Source organism: Esox lucius, chromosome 23 (assembly GCF_011004845.1).
Source record: "Esox lucius isolate fEsoLuc1 chromosome 23, fEsoLuc1.pri, whole genome shotgun sequence".
Lineage (NCBI taxonomy): Eukaryota > Metazoa > Chordata > Actinopteri > Esociformes > Esocidae > Esox > Esox lucius.
In genome coordinates, this window is record NC_047591.1 from 13,496,081 (window position 1) to 13,516,688 (window position 20,608).

Consider the following 20,608-nt stretch of genomic DNA (forward strand, 5'->3'; position numbering starts at 1 on the left):
TCTGTACACTCGGACAGTCCTATCAGTAGGGTGATGGGAAGAAGACTTGACAATAATGATCCACAGAGTTTTCCATCCAGCAAGCCTCTCTGTGGCCTGGATGAAACCTGCACAGCAGCAGGTGTGGAGGCCCAATGCTACAATGTTAACTTCCTTTGACGAAATCTGCATCAGACAGGCAGACGCAGTGTTGACAGGGAAAGGATAGAGGGAGAGGGCTTAAACCTGCCCCTACGAGCAGAGCGGAGAAACCTAAAGAGCTCAGTGAAAAGGAGGGATATAAAGGGGGTGGAGAAAGAGCGCAACAGGAACCATTTAAGACTCCTTAAACGTGAGACGGCCACCTGCCACTCAGCGCGGTGTCCATGGCAATGGCCCCTGCAGTGCGGAAGGGAGGTACATTGGGGCGGTTTCCATGGCAACACAAGCTGAGGCTGCCACCTCTTCAGGCAGTGGGAGAATGACACGCCCCCATTTAAAGGGACACACGCCCTCTTAAAAGCAGTATTTCTATTCCTCAACCACAGCATCTTTGCATACTAAACTTTTCCAGTACCCTTGAGGTGAACATAGGACTCCACTTTTCCCTAACAGGGTGTAAAAGGTACACACAGATGGCAGTAATATGAGAACGGGATATATATTTATTTAAAAAAAGGAATAAGTCAAGTGATCACCCAATTGAAATGGCCAGTCTCCTCAAAAATGTGATTATAAAGTGCGTGAGACACCACCACCAATCAACATTACAGTAAGGTTTGGGGGCCAACAGGTGATAGAGGGGGAGGAAGTGCTGTCTGTTTTAATGGAATATAGTTGGTTGTCACTCTTCATCTGTCTTGCAATGATTTGTTGCCAGGTTGGACTTCTCAACTGGAAGGAGATTTCAGATGAGAGATCTTGTGACTGTGACATGGAAGTAGTAGGTTGGGCTGAGACATTTTAAATCAAATATGAGCTACTCTGACATTGCATTAGACAGAAGCAGCTGTTTTGAAGTACAAAGTCAACTTTTAGAGATGTTGCCATGCTGGAACAGTCATTTAAGCAAGGTATAGGTTGCAAGTTCTTGGAGCTTGGCTGTAAAATCCCAGGGTCATGTCCACACTGTTTGCCTCATATGAAACCTGGGTGGTCAGTTGAATAGCTAAGGCCTTGAGAATGTCTAGATCATAGAACGGGGAAGTGACACAGTCAGTGCTGATCAGGTACCAGGTCCATTACAACAGAAGGGAGCCCATGGTTCTCCCTGCCACCCCTTAATCGAACATGTTTCCCTTCACATTAACCACTCTCTTATAGAAGTGCTAGTGCACAATCAATGCAGCCCTGACAAGGAGAGAGCAAGAGAGAATTGGGGGGGTGGGGGGTGACACAGCCAATTAAAGCAAACCAGAAAGCGGAGGAGTAAATATGAAATCATAAGAGGGGGGATGAGATAGAGTGAAGGACGGAGGATGACATTAGCAGATTGTGGAGAAGGACAGAATTAGTGAAACTGAGAATACAGTTAAAAGAAAAGAGGGTGGGGTGAGATGAGTCATGAGGGGAAGAGGTCTGGGTTCTAGTCAGGACTAATGACGTTTGTATACTCACTCTGAGCCTGCAGCCATTTCCAGGTATGAGGTGTCTGCTGTGTCCACCTCTACTGGGAGGACTATGTTCATGACGTTCTCTGCTGATCAATTCTTGTCCTACTGAGTCCAGAGCATGGGAGTCCAAAACACTGAGGCATGCTAGCCACAGCACTCATTGCAGACATCTAAGTGCATCCACAAGGCCTGCCAACACACACAGAGGAAGAACACAAGGCAGTTAGCATGGCGGAACAGATGTTGGCGCAGGAGAGCAGTTAATAAAGTGTCAGCCCTTCAATCAAATGGAAAAAACAATCCTTAAAAGGGACAATCAACCTGCTATTTGAAACTAGATCAGTCAGACTGAAAACTGGGGAATTTCCAGACAGCACCATGATTCATAGACTCAGTGTAACTACTAACGGCAAGTAGCATAGAAAATACAACAGTGTGATAGGAATTCCCCCTTAGTAAAACTACAAATGACCCCTTGAACCCCTTACCAGCTAGAAACATTGACAGAGGCAAAGGGAAGAGCTTGTGTAAGTTTCGCCCTGGCATTGGTAAACTGCACAAATGCAACCTCTACTCAGACTGTCAGGAGTGCAGAATTCTACAGTAGCCGTGTTCCACCACTAGTGGGTATGAGAGAACACAGCTGACTGGCAGCCATGAATGGAGAGGGAAAAAAAAGCAACAATACACAGAGGCCATCTTTTCATCCAGCAGGCAGGAGTGTTCTATTGACTAGAACAGCAATGCACACAAATGCACACTCACTCTCTCTAAAACAAGCACACACAAAATCATTTAACACTGCAATTAGAACTGTCACAAGAAGAGGCCCCTTGCTGTTTCAGGATGAGAGAACCAGTGTGTTAAAAAGCCATCTTGTAGTCCCCCCCCACCTCATCCCTGTCTTTCACATACATTGTCTAGTGAACAGGAGACGCAATGAAAATATAAATGTATAATAGAGAGTCTTAGGCGAAATAGGGAAGGGTAAAACATCACTCAGAATCTTATAGTAGGCAGCTTTAACTGAAGTACACAAACAGCATCAGTTAAGATAAACGGACTGACTGGGGACGCAGTCTCCTCAAAGTTTATATTGAATAGAAATATAGAATTCTCTCTCTGACACTTATAGCATGATCCATAAGAAAACGTAATGCCGGATATCTACAGTAAGATGAAACATTCACCCAAGCTTAGTTCAAATTATGCCATTGCTGCTGAACTGTTACTGAGAATCAAATTCCTGAGCATGTGTGCCAAAAGTCATCAATCTCAAACAGATCAGGAGGTGAACGTGTGAACCTTAATTCGGCACCAGGTCATGTAAATCAATGTTCTTGCAGTCGGGTTGAAAAGTCTTGACAATGCTTGCAACGTGTACCAAATTGTCACAGTACAAATAGCCTTGACTGACTTAACGTGTCAGACAACAATGTTAATTGGTACAAAGTGGCCATTTTGTTTTAGGTACTGAAAAATATTATGTTGAGCAATCTTCAAAATATGAAGCATGTCGAGTTGTGAGCAGACATGCATTTATGGAGATATAAATTGACAACATTTGGATAGATATCCAAGTTAGCGAGTCACAAATACATAATACAATGTTCAAATAAAAATCACTTTCAAGAAATATGCATATAGTTTCACAAACAGATTTGTGACTTGCATGACATTTGTGGTTGACCTTAAATATTTTCCACATAGGTGAGTGGCATTGCAGGGACAAGTTTATACGGAATCCAGATTAGGACCTCCTTAGTTCAGGTTATGCTTAGTCTCCAGAAACCCCATTTCATAACGCACTTTCAAAATAACACAGCACACAATTACTTGTATAAATACTGTTGGGTAGTAAATTATTCATGGTTACACATTTTACAATTATTTTAGGCTGTATGTTGTTTATTTCTACGGCACTCAGCATTGTGGACTTTAGTTTTCAAACAATCAAGACAAACCTTGAACATTTGAACATTGGTGGAAGGAAGTCACAGGTGTCTTTCAAGTTTTTATCACCCTTTTAGCTAATTGAACATTGCCAGTCTTTCTACTCAGTCAATTGTAACAGGGCGAAATGGTAAAGCATCCTATCAACCCATGTTATGCGTTTTGGTAGTCACTATGTTAAAAAAAAAAGTGTTGCCATAGGAAGACCATACCATCCCATTAGAGCGATGGGCACTCAAGTTTCTCAAACATTGTTTTTTAATTTAAAAAAATGTGTATTAATTATTTTCTTACAATCAAGATAGATCGCAGTAGTGTTCTAGTTTTTACTTGCTGGCTGTGGAGGATAGACTGACCATCGAATGCATAGCTGGCACGTGTTGGTATGGCCTTTGTTTAGCAACTCCAATGTGTTTAGAAATTCAATATGCATAATTAGTTCCACTCTTTATTTTCATTTGTACTTAACAAAAGAGAAGAATTGTTGAATACTTGAGGTTTTATAGCACCTTTGTATTAGTGAGTGTTACCTGGAAATGCTTTGCACTTAGCTGAAATATATCATGCACTCTGTCCCATTAGTGAATGCAGCGACCGTCTTGTCAAAAGCCTGTTATTTACTGTGGTATCTTTCTGCTACAGGTAGGTCACTTTGTTGTATCTGTTTTATTTCTTTTATCCACTCATGTTTAATATCTTATTGTACTTTTACATTGTGACCACACAAGAGTCCAAAAGATGCAACTGATGAGCAGGGAACGCTGTGACCGTCTTGTCAAAAGCCTGTTATTTACTGTGATATCTTTCTGCTACAGCCAACACTCAACCCAAGATCCTGGTGTACCAGAGCTTATTTGCATCAGTCTGCTACACACATTTACTTGTCTGAATATCTCCCTTTGTGCTTCCCTACAATATACTACAGATTATATTGTCTATTAGGTGAGTGATTGGGTAGAAAGACTGCCAATACTCAATGAGTGATGGAAACATGAAAGTCACCTGCGACTGACTTCCATCCGCCAATGTTCAATGTGAATGTTAGTCTTGATTGTTTCCAGATTACACACAATGCTGGTAAAATGTAATCCACAACATACAGCCTAAAATTAGGTTGAATTGTAAAAATGTGTAAACAAACCATACTTATTACCAAATACTTCATTTACACAGGTAATTATGTTCTGTGTTATTTTGAAAGTACATTTTAAACGTTCTGGAGTTCTGGAGCCTAAGCATAACCAGAAGTAAAGAGGTCCTAATCTGGATTCCATATAAAATGATCGTAAAATGCGACTCAAATATGTAGCGGCCCTCACAAATATATGGAGAAACTCGCAAATATCTAATACCACTCACAAATCTGTAAAATGCAGGTGACAAATGCTGTACCATCCACAAAAACATGATACAACAAAGAAAAAAAACACTACATTTATTTGCTAATCATCCTTTGTTGTTGTTGACGATTCATAATTTGTTTTTGGATTTCTACACGTTTGTGAAACTGCATATGTCTTGACAGTGGTTCTTATTTGAGAGTTGTATTTTGTATTTGTGGCTTGCTCTATATGGGACTTGCTACTCACAAGTTTACAATATTTTGATAGAAATCTATCTCCATATGCATTCAGTCATTTGTTGTCACAAGAGTAGCAATATGTATTTTAGGAAAATTATAAATTGTGGAAAAGGCATAATTTATGTATTTATAAGGCATTTTTCGCCCCAGGGAGGAGTAGAGCCTGTGTACAGAATTTCATCAATAAAGCGTGAGGAACGCAAAGTTAGCTTTCAACTGCTGTGTATAGCACAGCAGAAGTAACCATTATTAGCTAACCGGGCATCAAAAACGCATAGTGAATGCATTTAATAGACAGTTGCCCCAATCAGCTGACACGCAAACAAACAGTGGGTTATCGTATCTTAAAGCATCAGGAATAAAAGGCATGTCTGAGTCCAGACAGGACCATGTGTCAATGTGTCTGCGTTGCCCCTGATCCTGATAGCACAGCCCAGTTGATAAGTGGGATTAGAGGGAGGGACAGATGCCTAGACAAACTGAGCTGGAGGTCACACCTCCACGTGCGCGTGCACTGGGCCCAGGCTCACAGACAAAGGCTATGCCGGGTTTAGGACTGCTGGGAGAAAGGATAACGCCACCAGAATCACGCTAGCATTAACTCCAACCTCACAGGGCCACCACACAATCACACCAACCTGTCTCTACATGCTTGTCAAGCAGCAACCCTGTCTAGCCTGTGCATTTTTCTCTCTTTGTCACACACAGCCACACACACACCTCTCTCTAGGAAGCTATATTTCATTAGAGGGTGAGCTGTTGTCTACGCCTCCAGCTGGGAACACCAACAGTGGGCTCATCTCAGACAACCATACACACAACTATTAGGGCCCCATAAAACTGATTTTTCCCCCCCTTTTCTGGATTCCATTATTTCTTCTCAAGTTCTGTTTTCTCAGTTTTGTGTTTTTCCTAAGTGTTTTCAGTTCTGATACGAAAAGGACACTTTGAATGAGAAAAATTATCATATTTTTATTTAAGCAAATACCTACTGGATTGATGAAAATAATTATGACACTGTTCTTCCAGGTAAGCATAGGCTACTTCTAGTTAACATTGAGTCAAGAAGGGTTTTTGTAAAGCCCATGTATACCAAAATAGTTCTCATTAGGTCTCTTTGGAATAATATTTGGAATAAAAATGATGGATTCTGACCCGTATCCAAACTATAATTTGGCCAAATTAATGCTTAATACCTTTAGTTTATTCTTCAAACAATGACTTTGTTGACAGCCCCTTCATTGGGTAACATGTAATGACTTTCTGTGTCTGTTGCAGTTGCTCCACTAAGCAATCTTGAGAGGAATGCCCTAATCTGATGAGTGATAAAAAATAAAACGTCATATTTTTATATTGTGGGAAGGTTTTAATGTCTGGATTAAAACTGCAACAGATTTTATAGGGCCCTACAAGGCTAACTATCTAGCAGATGTATCAATGTTGGCAACGGACAGACACACTGGAAAGGCAGGCTCACAGGTCTAGCCAGTCCATGTGGGTTGTGAATGGGTTCTGGGCCAGTCTATGGAGAACTAGCAGGACTGGCCAGAGCCTCACAGAGATGACAGCTGTCATCTCAAGGACTAATTAATAGTAGTGTTAGAACCCCTGTGTGTGTGTGTGTGTGTGTGTGTGTGTGTGTGTGTGTGTGTGTGTGTTTGGGCTGAAAACTCCATTTTGAGGAGCAATCAGGATATGTTGGTTTTATGGACCACTGAAACATTTTTATTGTCCCTTTAAACCACAGGGCCGCTTTGTGTGGCTCGATTAACAATGGCGTTCAATTGTTGGTGGAACATTTTCCCTGTAACAACGGGACATTTCGCCTGAACACTAAAATGACATAAAACCCTTTTGTGATTTCTGAAAGGCTCTACGTTTTTTTGTGTAATAAAAATCCATTCCTTCAGAAACGAGACGAGACCTCGGTTTCTAAGCGTTTTACAGCACTCATGTCGGCCGCAGTCGAAGGGAATCCTGCTGTCACTGCTCAGGAATGCACGCATGCACGCATGCTCAACGAACACGCTCACACAGATAAACCAAACCCCCTCCCCTTCTAGACCCCAGACACATTCCTCTGCTGGGAGGCACACACACATGCAGTGCCGAGGCAAGACACAATCTAGACCTTACAAAAGGGCGGCGACAAAAGAAAAAACAAGTACAGTGTCAGTACAGTATTCCCAACTAAATCCCAGCGCTGTGACCACCTCAGAAGCTCCTCCCACTTCCTTTAGCAGCATGTCTTTCACACGGGACCAACGCTGACCAAAAAAAAAAGGAAAAGAAGAGGGGAAATAAAACACCCCATCATACCACGCCCCCCCTCTCTCTCTGCCCCCCCACCCCCCCCTCTGTAGCCCATCCACCCCGCCCGGCCGGATCTCGCCCTCTCATGTGCACTTCCTAAATAAACCTCAGAGCATGGAAGGGAAGGGGAGTGCCGCAGGCACGGCTCCTAATTACAAGACGGCTGGGAGGGAGGAAGTGGGGGAGAGAGAAAGAGAGGAGAAAAAGAGGTGAAGCGGGAGAGAAAGAGACGCAGGAGAAAAAGTATGACGATAGAATACTAGCTTGTCGAGCAGTGAAGGAAAGCTGTAGCACTCCAGTTCTCGCTAATGCTTTTTAGTCACTGATTTCGCAGCGCTGCCAGGAGTCGTCCAAATCATCCTTCTACCCTCTGTGTTTTCCGAGAGGCACCCAAACCCCCGTGTGGGATCTATGGCTCCTCTAACACAGCCAGGCGCAGCCGCTTAGACTGGAGCGGAGCCCACTCTCCCCCTTCTCCCCCCACCCTTCCCCAATCTCGACTCGCCGCTGAGGACACAGTCACGTCATTGTGTGGGGGGAATAGCTCTCCTTTTTAGATAGACTGCTCACTGAACTGAACTCGGCAGGGAAACACACGCACACACTCCCTAGTGTTAGGCTAGTTTGAGCCACCATCCATACGTCAGACCTTATTTTCATAAAGTGTTTTTGGGCCAAGTCATTATGGCTTTTTTGGGCCCAGTTTCAATGTCGACTAGGGAGGAACTGAAGAAAAAGAGAGACAGAATTCCAACTGAAGCTGCTCTGCTTCTTCCCTCTAAGCTACCAACTGAGGGCAGAGCTGACATGACCTCACACCATCCTCAGAAGCCAAGTCATCGCAGCAGCCAGCCATGAGCACACAAGCATGTGCACAAACATCTACACATGGCCAAACAAATGACATCCCCTATTACACGGGAAAGACTACATTCTTTTTAGTGGCCATTCATGAAGCCATGCATCCATAAAATCCATACATCCAGCTTCTAACGTGCCCGGGTTGTGCTGTGGTAGAGGCTGGGCACCACTAGTGACAGTAAAAAGATGTCCACCAAAGCACGGAACTGCTACAGTGATGTCGACCATCAATACCCAACACCACAGCGGCAGACTGTACCGTGTAAAAACAGGCCAAAAGAAACCGGAGAGAATGATACTGCCGTGTCCACATCCACGCTCTGAAGAGCACACTAACCACCACCGGCAGACAATAATGGCCCCAGGCCAGCACCGCCACATGACAGAGGGCCAGATACAAGGGGAGACAGGGGGAGAGACGGAGTCCTGTAGAGGCTACTCAACACACAGCACCCCCTCATACTTTGGGCTTGAACCCTAGGACTGAACACACCACCACGGAAAGGTTTTTACGGGATTGTTCAACAGTCTTCTTGTTGCATCTCAGTGGAAGACTACAGCCAGACACGGTATTCAAGTCCAGCTCTGACAGCTGGTCTGGGGCAGCCCTGCATCGAGTGATGTCTGTTTCACAGGAACCCCCAGGAGTACTAGTCCACTCCTCCCCTGAACATGCCCCTCTCTGCGGCTAGCACAGCCAGGCCACGGCAAGGGCTCCACTTAGTCTTAAATTAGATTGGGATGACTGATCAGCGATGACAAACTAAATCATTGATTGGCATAAAGCTTTCCCGTATAGACCAAGTAAGACTTGCAGGCAAACCCTGAATTGTCAGTATTTTGGTTTTGTATTCTTTATGTCATTACACTGACGGGCTTAAAAGCTTACGTATATGGGGTTTAAGGAGAAGTTACCATTTTCCAGTAGGAATTAATTAATGGATACATTTTCTTAAAATAGCCATTACAAACATCAGATAACTAGCCGGCTCTAGCTAAAAATCAATAGAAACAATAGAATGTGAGATAGGCTAAATCGCCTAGTAACAATCTAAATATTCAGCTAAATTTAGACTATTCACAAGCGGTGGAATAATCCATCTTACATGAAGCAGATAGAGTGAAATGACTTTTGAAATACCAAGAATTCAGAGACCCCAGCCAGTATAGAGGTTTTTGATTGTATTGTGCTATCGGATAAGGCTCAGTCATTATCCACCATGGGCCAAAAGAATAGTCAGAGCCACTCAAGCCCCATTACGAGACTGCTCCATGATCGATTTCACGCCTGGCTCGCACAGGCACTAGATCACGGACACCATATCAACATCCCCTTTGCCTCCACAGAGTCTGCCCAGTACTGAGCCTGCTGTGCTAGCATGTAGCACAGCAACAGGAAGTGGCTAGGGAAGTAGCAAGTTTGCAATTGCAGAAGCCCCCAGTCTAACTAGTCAAAATCCCATTTAACAAGGGATCAGTTCCAGGAGAGCACCATAAAGAAAATGGTTACCTAAGCCGTGGCTCCCTTTTCTCCCAGTGTTTGACCCACGTGTCTATGCTGGGGCTCAGAGCCAGACAAGCATCCCCTGTGGGCCTCTTAAGGGACAGTCTCTAGCTTTACACAGAGAGAAGACACTGGAGGGAGGGCTAGAGCCACAAAGGCAGGCACCACAGTAAATACAAACAAATAACGCTGACTAGTAGTACAGTTCTCCCATTTAGGTAAATCTATACAGATGATAGTTTCAAAGTGGGATTTGTGGTTCTCCGGGAACTGAGGGAGCCACACTGAAACAAGTGACATACTACAACTAAGGATGAGGCAGGCAGAGAGGATGTCAATAGATTCTCATCAGTTCAGTTTAGCTGTGGCCTTCATCTGCCCTACCCAACGCTGCTGTCGATACAGCAGACTAGCAGTAAACATCCTGTACAATGAACTCCTTGACTTCCTCACTCTGAGACTGCACTCGGCTGGCTACAGGCAGCTTGAAAGGCCATGGTTTCTCTCATTGAGCCTGTGTGTGTATGCATGTACACTGATGGGTTTGAGGTCACAAGGAAAGGTGTGTCACCTGGGACAGCAGCGATCTCCTGGCACCTGCCACACACTCCGGTCCCCCAGGGGGGAAGTGGAAGGCAGGCAGCTCGCTTTTCTCCTGTCTTACACAAACACTATTTACAGCTGTGCAAGAGCGTGCAGAGGGGGCACTGGCTGGGGGGAGAGGTCCACACACAAACTAGAATGGAATGTGAGGCCATTTAAATGTGGAGCAGAAAGTTCTACCTAGCTAGGCTGATTGAATGCAAAGAGAATGTGACGTGAAGTGCATGAAGCACTTTGGTTAGTACTAGGGTCTATGGCCTGGAACAATACTGGCTGAGGCCACCGGCCCTTTAAGAGGAACAAGAGGTAGGTGGCTGGGGATTTGGTATTATGTATCAGCCTCTGATTAGACACAGCAGGCCCTCTCTCATTCAGTATTCATTTTCCTGTTCACACAGTTTGGTTTTACAATATTCAGACAGGCCAATGTTCAGTGAAACACAATGTTTTAATGGGTTTTTAGTGCTTAAATATGTTGATACATAAGGGCTGTGGTCCTGGTCAGAAGGGTCCAGTATGCAGCAAGAAGCCATTCAAAGTGATGTTTGTTACTTTCTGGCTGAGGAGGCCTAAGTGTCCAAGGGCCTTCATCCATCCAGGCTGCTGCATGACTAATGGCCAAGATCTGTTTATATACTGCACTGTGTGGATGTGAAAATGTCACAAATCAATAATGACATACATTTGGTATTAATGTCACTTTGCAAAGCAATGGCAAGATGAGGGGAATGGGAGCAGGGTACAGGCTGAGGCTTCACCAGATTGCTGACAGGCACCAGGGTGTGAAAAAGCAAGACGAAGACTCACAAGCAAATGAGTGCCTGTATCAGAGTCAGTCAGCCAGCTGTGGCAGCGATGAGCCTACAGTTTCCTCTCCACTCTCCTCCAGAGAGACAGAGCAGCTGCATAGCCTCACTGTGGTGAAAACAGAAAACACTTCTGTATCCAATTATTTGTCCCATTCTCAGTCAGTAAATGAGCACAACCCATACATCAAAAAGGGCACAAAGATGATTGAGTGCTGTCCGGTACTACCAAAACAGAACAGACCAATGGTAGTCTCTCCCTCCAGCCTTCATCGAAGATGGCCACAAATCTGGAAGATTTTCTGTTCACGCAAGGAGTGTAAACTTACAAAGCTATGGGAACATGGTGTCATACGGGGGGGGGTCAATAAAAAAAACACTTGGCAACTGTCTTAAACATTTTGGCAGTGGCTGCCAAAGTTTGCACCACAGAGAAGGCATCAGCTTCTTTGGTTTGTCTTACAGGCCAGTGGTAATGAAGGAACAGAGTAGCGCAGAAAATCACAAAGCTACTGCCATCACAGGGACTGTAACACACTCCTGGCAACAGGGCCTGAGCAAATGGAAAAAATGTCACACCAAAAATTAAAGGAAAAACATGCACTGCCAGGAGAAGATTGTTAAGCAAAGTGGAAGGGTAGCTAGGCAAGATTAAAAAGTCTTGCTCTGGCACAAAGCCTCCCCGTCATTTTTGAAAGGGGGTGATATAGTAATACACCGACCATTTTGAGCAAACTCAACTATTTACCAGATAGGCTAAATGAGAACACAATCATTTACAGCAAACAAGCTAGAAGAAATTAGTTGTTTTTTTTAAATATAAAATGTATGAATCGGAAGAACACAAACATATATTCAAATTGACGTCTGTTGGCGCCTCAAATTTTCAGCTAGCCAATTTGGCTAACAGTTATCACTATTAGGACTGAAATTGTAAAATGCCAGTAGTATGCCATGCTATGTTAACATGGACATCCTACCGCAAACCAACACAAACAAGTGTGCCATTTATTTTCATTGTTGGATTTTGAGGAGGATTCTTGATGGCGGCATCTTTCATGAGTCAGTGATGAGCTGAGGGGGAGGGGCAAGAGGAGGTAGGAGTCTTTGTCAATGTCAAAGGGGAATAACCGAGTCACATCTGTTGTTTCACAAAACTGACCAGACACTCCCAATCTCCCTTTACAAACCCAGAGGCCCCAGTCCACCAGGTTTCACCTTGGAACTGGTTATACATTCAATAGTGACATGGCCAGAATTGCTTTAAATGAAAATACAACAGACAACAATTACGTTCCATATTTCCCCTAAGAGCTAAGCTTAACCACACAAAAAGTTTGATAATTTAATATTTCTTGGGAGACTTTAATAATGGTGCCTAGAAAATGTCACTCAAGCATATACATTCTCATGTTTATATTGATCGGCTTGCTCTGGTCACATCCACAACAAGCACAAGGCTGTCTTCCTCAGTCAAGCTGACTTTTAGAAAAGCACTCTCTGTTTATTAACCACCAAGCTTAAAACAAAAAATCCATCTCATTCGACTAGATAGCAAGTTAGTATACATTATATTTTCAGATGGTCCAAACAAAGAATACCGACTGGCTGAATGATACAGTATCCGAGAATGCATAGCAGGCGTATTATAAAGATATTCTTTACTTGTCTAATTGCATTGGTAACTGGTTTACAATAGCAAACTACGTCAAGGTTTGTGGTATGTAGTGTACGGACAATATATTATGGGTAAGAGCTGTATCCAGGCACTCACTGATTTGCGCATAACTGCTATTAGCTGTGGTACATTGGCCATTTACCCCACCAACCTGGTTTGGACCTTGAACATCACTGCTTACTGCCCAAATTCTGTTAGTAACAAGTTTATAAAACCAGTATGGCAACCCAGGGGTTTGTGGTATATTCACAATATACCACATACCTCCCTCACCACTCATTGCTTATTTTTCTATCCAGACACGTCACTTTGCCTCGTGCCTAAGAACAACCCATAGGGTATGATCTTCATGTTGCTTAATGGAATGTCATGTCAAATTGTAATAAACTATAATAAATCTGACCTGTTGTGTACATTGTTGTAATAGATCATGTATAGAACAATAGTGCAATAAAATAAACGGTATGAGTTAAGTCATATACATAAAACTCGATAGTTCAATCGCCGATTAGCTCGCTGCGTTTTTGTATTAAAACGTGGAGTGTTATTCATCGAAATGTGCGTCCGAAAGCGCTTCTTCAAATCTTTCAAAATCTGCAATTGCTTTCCCGTGAGTGTGTCGGCGCTGCAGTCAGCTCTACCGATAGGGGTGTGGAGGACTGAACATAGCTATTAAATTACCACAACATCAAGCCAAGCCGCCATTTTCATAGCGCTTTTCTAAGGACAGTCTGAAAATCCTGTAACTGGGGGATCCTCGACCGAGAAGAAAATCCCCGAGAATGCTATCACTCGTCTGTTTCACACATTCTTAAGTATCTATCTGTCGATACCGTCTATGTGTTGTTACAATAAGATACATGTAAAATCTCGTCGTGAATTTAGCTAATGCTAAGTTGGTAGTTCTAGCTAGTTAGCGCTAGCTATACTTGCTTTCAGCGCTAAACAACGTGCTAGTTAGCTAGCTTTTTTTTTTGTTAAGGGACTAAACTAATGAATTAGCAACGCAACGTTAGCGAGCGATTACTCCGTCTCCGTCTTGCAAAAACACAATGTGAATGAATAGTTACGTTATTGTATATATAAAAAAAAGAAGAAAAAAAAAGGTTTTTAACGTTACTCGTTACTACAAAACTGATACACTCCGTTCTTATTGTGGCTTTCAATCTGCCACCGACGTCTTTACATTTGCTAAAATCGTTAGGGACTAGCTAGTTAGCCGACCATCGACGGATAACCAAAAAAGATTAGCTAGCTAGCTGGCAAACAAGTCATTGTCACATTATAATACAGACAATGAACTTTATTAGTATATGTCGAATGCTCTCAGATAATGCGTCCCATTTAAATAATAGATTTGACAAATGAATCAACCAGAACATTTTATAACTAACAAGAACTAAAGGTTACGATTGTCAGTGGAGGCGAGATTCCCCGATTTGAGTCGTTCCCCTCCCCCACGTTTGCAGCAGTTGAACCACATAGCTACCCCCTGAATCTAAATTAAGGGATGAGATGCATTTTGTCAGCTGGCTTTCAACAGTATAATGGTGGGAGACAGTTTTCGGACCAATACTTGGTCAATCTTACAGGAAAGGCCCCCAGCTTGATATAAACATTTAATATATGCGATTCAACTTTTATCACAAATGCCAACCAACTACGATTTTTGAAAACTATATTTACAATTTTTCGTATGAAGCGTGTATGTAAACAAAAGCCCCGTCGATGCCCTCTGGCTGCGCAACACGACATTTTGTGGACTTCATAAACGGAATTAAACCGCTTTTGGTCCTCGTCAACAAGAAGCGCACTTCCAAACACATGAAAATGCGTAGCTAGCTAACGAGCGCGGATGTACATGAATTACGCCATGTCAGTCCCACAAGTACTGCAATATAATACATGGTTTACTCTTTCTGTAAGTACACATTACCTTAGCCCATTGTATTGGAGTAAACTGGCATACTGACCAGCCTTTGGAGGGCAGGTTGAAAAAGAGAGCGGGGTTGTTGGTTCATATTATCAGTTAGCTAGCTAGTCAATTTAGCTAACGTTTATGGTACATTAGTAAGCAAGATCGCACTCGTTTAGGAGTAATAACATTTCAGGCACAATAATGTCATTATTAAACTACAGGAGTTATTCCTGCGGAAGCAGTCATCGGGTGAATCTAAATTAAAATGCGCGGTACTACTTGTGTGTTGTAGCTAACTAACCCCAGCATATGCCTAGCCAGCCAAATAGTTAGCTTCTGTTACTGCTAACAGTGGCTAGTCAGTCCGAAATAACAGCAAACGTTAGAGTACACCCAAACGAATAAATACGCGTTAACTCCTGTTGAATACTGAGTAATTACTAGACATACATTATTATTATTAAGTTATCCATATTTATCCCCAACATCCACGTATTGTACCGTTAGCTGTTAGCTAACTAACTGCAAGCTAGCCATGGCACTGAGAAACGAAGTCAGTAAGCTGGCTAGCTAGACTGTAACTTGAGCTTTTGAAACATTAAGGCATCACGTTTATTACGTAGTTTTAAAGCGTTTCACTTACCGTTAAAGTCCACTGTAGATACCCTGAATAAAGAAACGGGACTTGGGTGAGACCCCCGTCGCTAGAGCCTCTACACAACCAAAACAATACTTCAATCCACACTGCGGATCTACAAGAAAGGTTTACAAATGTTTACACTTATAGCAGGCTTCTTCGGGGATCTTTCCTACTCTTAATTGCTTTCCTTTGGTTGTTCTTGAAACATAAAAATGACTTACAGTCAGTTTCCAACCGTTAAAATTGTGCCCTACCTACGCCGACTGTTGGAAATTAGATCCCCTCTACCCAGTCTCTTTTCCCTTTGCAAAAATGGCGGCTCTGGCAGGACCGCTGTGACTCCGCCTCCTCCACGAGCACCCCCCACACCTAACCCGAGCCCCCCTTCCCTAACCCGAACCCCGCCCCTTCACTCTCCGGGGTCCACTAGCCCGCAATCACACGGGCGCTGGTAAAGGACAGCAACTGTTGGCGACAAGCGCGCTCACGTTTGATCTCCTGCCTGTTGTCTGTAGTCAGAGGCTGTAAAATGCCGGACTTATGAGAGTTGCAACAAGTTTGTTTTAAAAAATAAGTCCTCTTGCTCATCCTCATTGTTGTATTAAAATAATGTATAGAATGTATTCATACCAAATGCACTTCTAAGTAAAGTGGTATATCACAGACATTCAATAAATAATTAACCCATTTCCATTCCAATAATAGTTTTGTCTTTATTTTCGATTAAAACATTTCAAAATGTTTTTATTTAACTGCTTTGAAGGTCAAACGAAGTGCAAGTATAATAAATGGCATTGTGTCCATGTACCGTCTACTTTAAATTTTCAGTGAAGTTAGCATTTTTCTTTTTCATTATTCGTTCACCTTTATGTGCGAGATGATAAAAATAGATTTTAATAGCTGCAAAGACTCGTTGCTTTTGTAACTCCCTTGACCCTTTCTCTCCCTATTGTCAACGTTATTCATTTAGTTCTCATTTCACTTCTAAAGGTTATCCTACTGTAAAACATTAAACTTAATTGAAATATTAGTGATGACAACTATATGTTAGGCCTGAATAAAACGTTTACATAGATAATAAAAAGCATAACTCATGAATTGTGTTCATTCAAGAGTGGATATACCCAAGTGTCATGGTTTAAAGAGGCACCTACATCTGCTGCCCAACGCAGTAGGAGGAAACAAATCACTGTTATGTAACCCCCTTACACTAGAGGTATTTATTTTATTTAACTTAAGGTAAACTGTATCTGTGTGTGTGTTTGTGTGGGGGGGGGGGGGGGGTCTAGCTCATAACTGCTGCTACAAAATACCAGTGTGTTTAAGATGTGATATCCATGCAGGATAAATCATCAAATACTGAAAATGTATAGGCAGCAATTAGTTCAAGGCAAACAGATGGATGCATGTGTAAAAGGTGTCCATATCCCATTTTCAGAATATTATTTAATCCACACAGACGTGTCTCCTCAGCTATAACTGCAATACCGTTTCTAAAAATCATTTGGACATCGGTATACGTGTCTTATGTCGGTCAAATTAGGGCGAAGTTACAGCGGCTTCTGCGACTATTCCAATCCGGTTCACGTCAGTAAGAGCTACCCTCCCCCCTCAAATCTAGCCAAACCGCATCCCCGCGCGCACGCGTACTAAAAAGGAGCTCCCAGTTTGCTCGTCTGTTGGTTCTATCAGGTCGTCTTGACAGAGTAGATGAGTCTTCAAATTTGACGTACTACTACAACTCTTTTCGGGAAACCGTGTAGCGAACGTAGGTGCGATTATCGTTGGGCTACATACGGTATATACTTTTGAAAAAATGTACTCCGAGTTTAGGGGTTTCATTATTATACTATTCGGAAATATTGTCCAGACGTTGCCTAGTCGGTCTCTGGGCATTAATAAAGATAACATTAGGTGACAAAAAGTAGGGTTGTTTAATCGTCTACGGTATATGGCATTTTTGTTTAAGAGATTGACATTTCTCTCAACCAATGGTGCATGAATTGGCTTGTTTTTGCAGAAATGGTTGGCTTCTGATGACATCATTCGGACAAGTTGGTAGGCGGGTTCTGAGCTGTGAGGGGAGAGTGGCGCAACCGGAGAACTCGCGGGGTTAGGCGCCATTAGAGAGTTCAGTCAAGGAACATGTATTTGAAACGCAAGATCTTCAAGGGATACGGAGTTTGTTTTTCGACTATATTAATGATTCATATTAATTATTTCATTTATTGCGTTGCTTACAAATATACGTAGATCACTGTCATATTGTAAAGTTACTTAAACGCAGTTACTGGCAAATAAGATGGCGGCTGCAGTGTACAATCGTGCACAAAGCGTGCGCACCGGGCAGACATGGGCGGCGGCACTGCGCGCACTCGCGAGAAGAACAGTATTGTTTTTGTTGTACTTCCTGTTTTGGTATTTTGCCTATTAAAACATTAAAACTGAGAAGCAGACACAAGCATTACTACTGCTCCGCTTGTATCTTCGCTACAACTAAGCAAGTTTAACATGGATATCAATGTATGTGCAAATGTGTGTTTTACGGAAGCTGAATGGAACACTGGCAAAGGGAATTTAACCATTCTGCAGGAATTAAAAATAACATTTCGATGAAAGCTGAAAACAATCTAATGGATGGAACTTTCTAAACGGAACATTTTAGTATCTAGCAGTTTTTTTTGTCGACTGTCTCTCAAGCCAATGTCAGTCAAGCTTCTCTTGTCCGCCATGTTGTCCTGTGCGTTCTTCATTAATCAGTAAATGGCGCAGATGCTTCACAATTACCAAAACCGATTTGCTCTCATTGCTCCGGTCGTGCTTATCTTTTGTTAGTATTATAACTTCATTATTGTTCAGTATTTCCCTCCACCTAGTACTACACTGGATGCCAAACCCAATGTATATTTAATCAAAGTTGTAAACATCTAAAGCACCGCTAAGGATAAATATATGAAACGCGACATGAACCCTGACACAAGACAGCGTTTTTGCATAATATCCAGTTTCTGATGCCATACGTTTCTCTATATAACACAGTCATTAACTAATCACGACGTCATATTCTGGTTAACCAACACAATTATATAACGTTAATTTGTACAGAAATGTTGCCCTTGTTTTTGTACTGTTACTTCGAGTAATACATAGCTGCGTTGAAGGACTTAGTCAATATTTCTGTAACTAGATACGCAAAAAAAATGTCACACTCCAAATGGTCATTTGTCTCCATCTAGTGTACAAAACTGAGACAGACTATTCAGACCTGTCCTCGATCTCGACCTATCATATCGCCCCTTGTTGGTAGGTCTTCCTTCTCTGTCAAGGTGGAAGGACATCTGCTAAAACACCGAGGGAATATAGAATTACTTAAAGATGACTTTTTTAGGAAGAGTTGTAGGTATCCTTAGGGCCGGGACGCAGCTTCAGAGACGCGGACCTCTGAAAACAGTAACCCGAAAGTAAGCAGTATGGGCAACCTACAGTACTATCTATAACAATTGAACTGCCAGCTAGATTGCTAATACCTATTTTGTTAGTCAAAATAGCTACTATAGCTAACATGAGCACGGTTCATACAGTCAACTGTTGCTACTATATTTGCTACATTAATGGTCATGTTCACATGCGCCACGGACGTGGCTAGCCTGTGGGCTGTAAGGTTACTTTTTATTCGTTTAAATGTCAAACCTACGTACTGTCCTCTTTAAGTTAGCTACTAGCTAGCTTGGTAACGTTATGTTGCCGACTAATCTAAAAAAAAAAGGTTCGTGTTCACGGATCGTAGCCATTTGGCCTATGTCGATATATCCATGGTCATGTTCACACGCCACATATGTTAAGTAAATTGATTTAGCTAGAACTAAACGTTTACTACACTCAGCTAACCAGACAACTGGGCCTATAGATCTTGGTGTCCTGCAGAGGCTCAGTGGCGCTACAAATGATCAGCTGTTAACAACAAATCGGGTGTTTTTACCAACAAAAATAAAGCTCTGTACTATGTAGGGGAGAGCAGATATAATTATAGGTCGATTCTTTTAAATTATTTTTTCTTATTGCAATACGGCTCTTGCAAGCATTGGCCAAACAGACTAGTTAGGTAAATGTCGTCATAGAAAATGACCGTTAGAATTGTTGCTGTCTATTGCTGCTTCTAAAATAGCAGCACTGTTAAAGTAATAATCAAAAATAACATTGTAAGCATATAGCTATGAACCACTAGTGGTTTTGTTTAAAAAATAATGCTTAAGCTAGTAGGGTATGTTAAATGGTGGCGGATGGGTTGACAATTCTGGCAGTATGTAGAGTGTGTGCATTTATATCACTCACACACACGTTACATCATACTATTCTTATACTGTAGTAAAACAAAACCTTTTTCTCAGTGCATTGGTTTTCGGTTTGCTTTCAGAGCTGGTGGAGGACCACACATAGAGCCCCAGTACAGGCAATACCCACAACTTACCAAGAACCAAAAGTTTCAAGCAGAGTTCATCAGCAGTGCCATGTGGTTCTGGATCCTGTGGCACTGCTGGCATGACCCAGATGCCGTTATGGTGAGTAGATTAATCTAATCATGAAGGTTAAGGACGGTTTCTGTCAGCAGACCCTTCAAAAAAAGAATCCAATGCCCACAGGGTCACTTCCCATGGCCTGATGCATCTGCGTGGACAGATGAAGAACTGGGGATCCCAGCAGATGAAGAGTAAGGTGCCCTGCTCCATGCCCCCCCAGGTTTGCCACGTTTCTCTTTCGGTATTATCCACAATTTTGACAGGAGTGTAGTAGATGAGTCACTGGGATTGCTTCTGGTCTCCAGTTGGGAGATTTGGCCATGAGTATTTCCACTAGACCACATGTTCTCCACCACTACAGCCACTGTTTAGGGTGTGTTAGCATGCTGTTCAGAAGAATTGTTATGTAGCAGTTGCATGTTGGTCCACCATTAAAACCATATGTCGAGGTATATAACATTCTCTCTCTTCCTTTCTTCCTTATTTCTAGATGACCTTATCTGTGCCAGACTGTTTCCTGAGAGGAACTGTTGTACATATACCAATAAATACATTTAAATTATTCTATGACATCTGTTGTTGACATTGATGTAATGGAACTTTTGGTTTTAATTTGGTTTTAGTCTAGTGAGAAAATATTT

At 42.4% G+C, this 20,608-nt stretch overlaps 2 protein-coding genes across 11 annotated transcripts in view; one reads left to right on the forward strand and one right to left on the reverse strand.

Annotated features, from left to right (window-relative positions):
* The window catches only part of kmt2e (lysine (K)-specific methyltransferase 2E), a 34,184-nt gene extending 18,314 nt beyond the window's left edge, over window positions 1-15,870 (reverse strand). For all 9 annotated transcript variants that reach the window (XM_029116909.2, XM_029116907.2, XM_020042910.3 and 6 more), the window contains exons 1-2: window positions 15,454-15,870; window positions 1,597-1,781 (exon numbers count right to left, since the gene is read on the reverse strand). In XM_029116909.2, coding sequence (XP_028972742.1) covers window positions 1,597-1,667 — 71 coding nt within the window. In that variant the 5' untranslated portion in view covers window positions 1,668-1,781; window positions 15,454-15,870. The remainder of the gene's footprint in view (window positions 1-1,596; window positions 1,782-15,453) is intronic.
* A 1,467-nt stretch (window positions 15,871-17,337) lies between these two features.
* ndufb2 (NADH:ubiquinone oxidoreductase subunit B2) lies at window positions 17,338-20,537 on the forward strand. Of its 2 annotated transcripts, none has more exons than XM_034290106.1 (4): window positions 17,338-17,533; window positions 19,865-20,009; window positions 20,091-20,187; window positions 20,458-20,537. In XM_034290106.1, exons 1-3 carry the CDS (start codon window positions 17,442-17,444, stop codon window positions 20,160-20,162), a joined length of 309 nt encoding a protein of 102 aa, XP_034145997.1. In that variant the 5' UTR covers window positions 17,338-17,441; the 3' UTR covers window positions 20,163-20,187; window positions 20,458-20,537. The 2 variants fall into 2 exon arrangements, with proteins under 2 accessions (XP_034145997.1, XP_010890869.1); XM_010892567.5 differs by lacking the exon at window positions 17,338-17,533 and adding an exon at window positions 18,652-18,911.
* The last annotated feature ends 71 nt before the right edge of the window (window positions 20,538-20,608 follow it).

Excerpts from the sequence above, each read along its gene's own strand:
- ndufb2 (XM_034290106.1), top strand. The coding sequence starts at position 17,442 with ATGGTGCATGAATTGGCTTGTTTTTGCAGAAATGGTTGGCTTCTGATG. Across the intron at positions 17,534-19,864 it reads CGGGTTCTGAGCTGTGAGGG|AGCTGGTGGAGGACCACACA; the intron begins GAGAGTGGCGCA and ends GTTTGCTTTCAG. Across the intron at positions 20,010-20,090 it reads ATGACCCAGATGCCGTTATG|GGTCACTTCCCATGGCCTGA; the intron begins GTGAGTAGATTA and ends CAATGCCCACAG.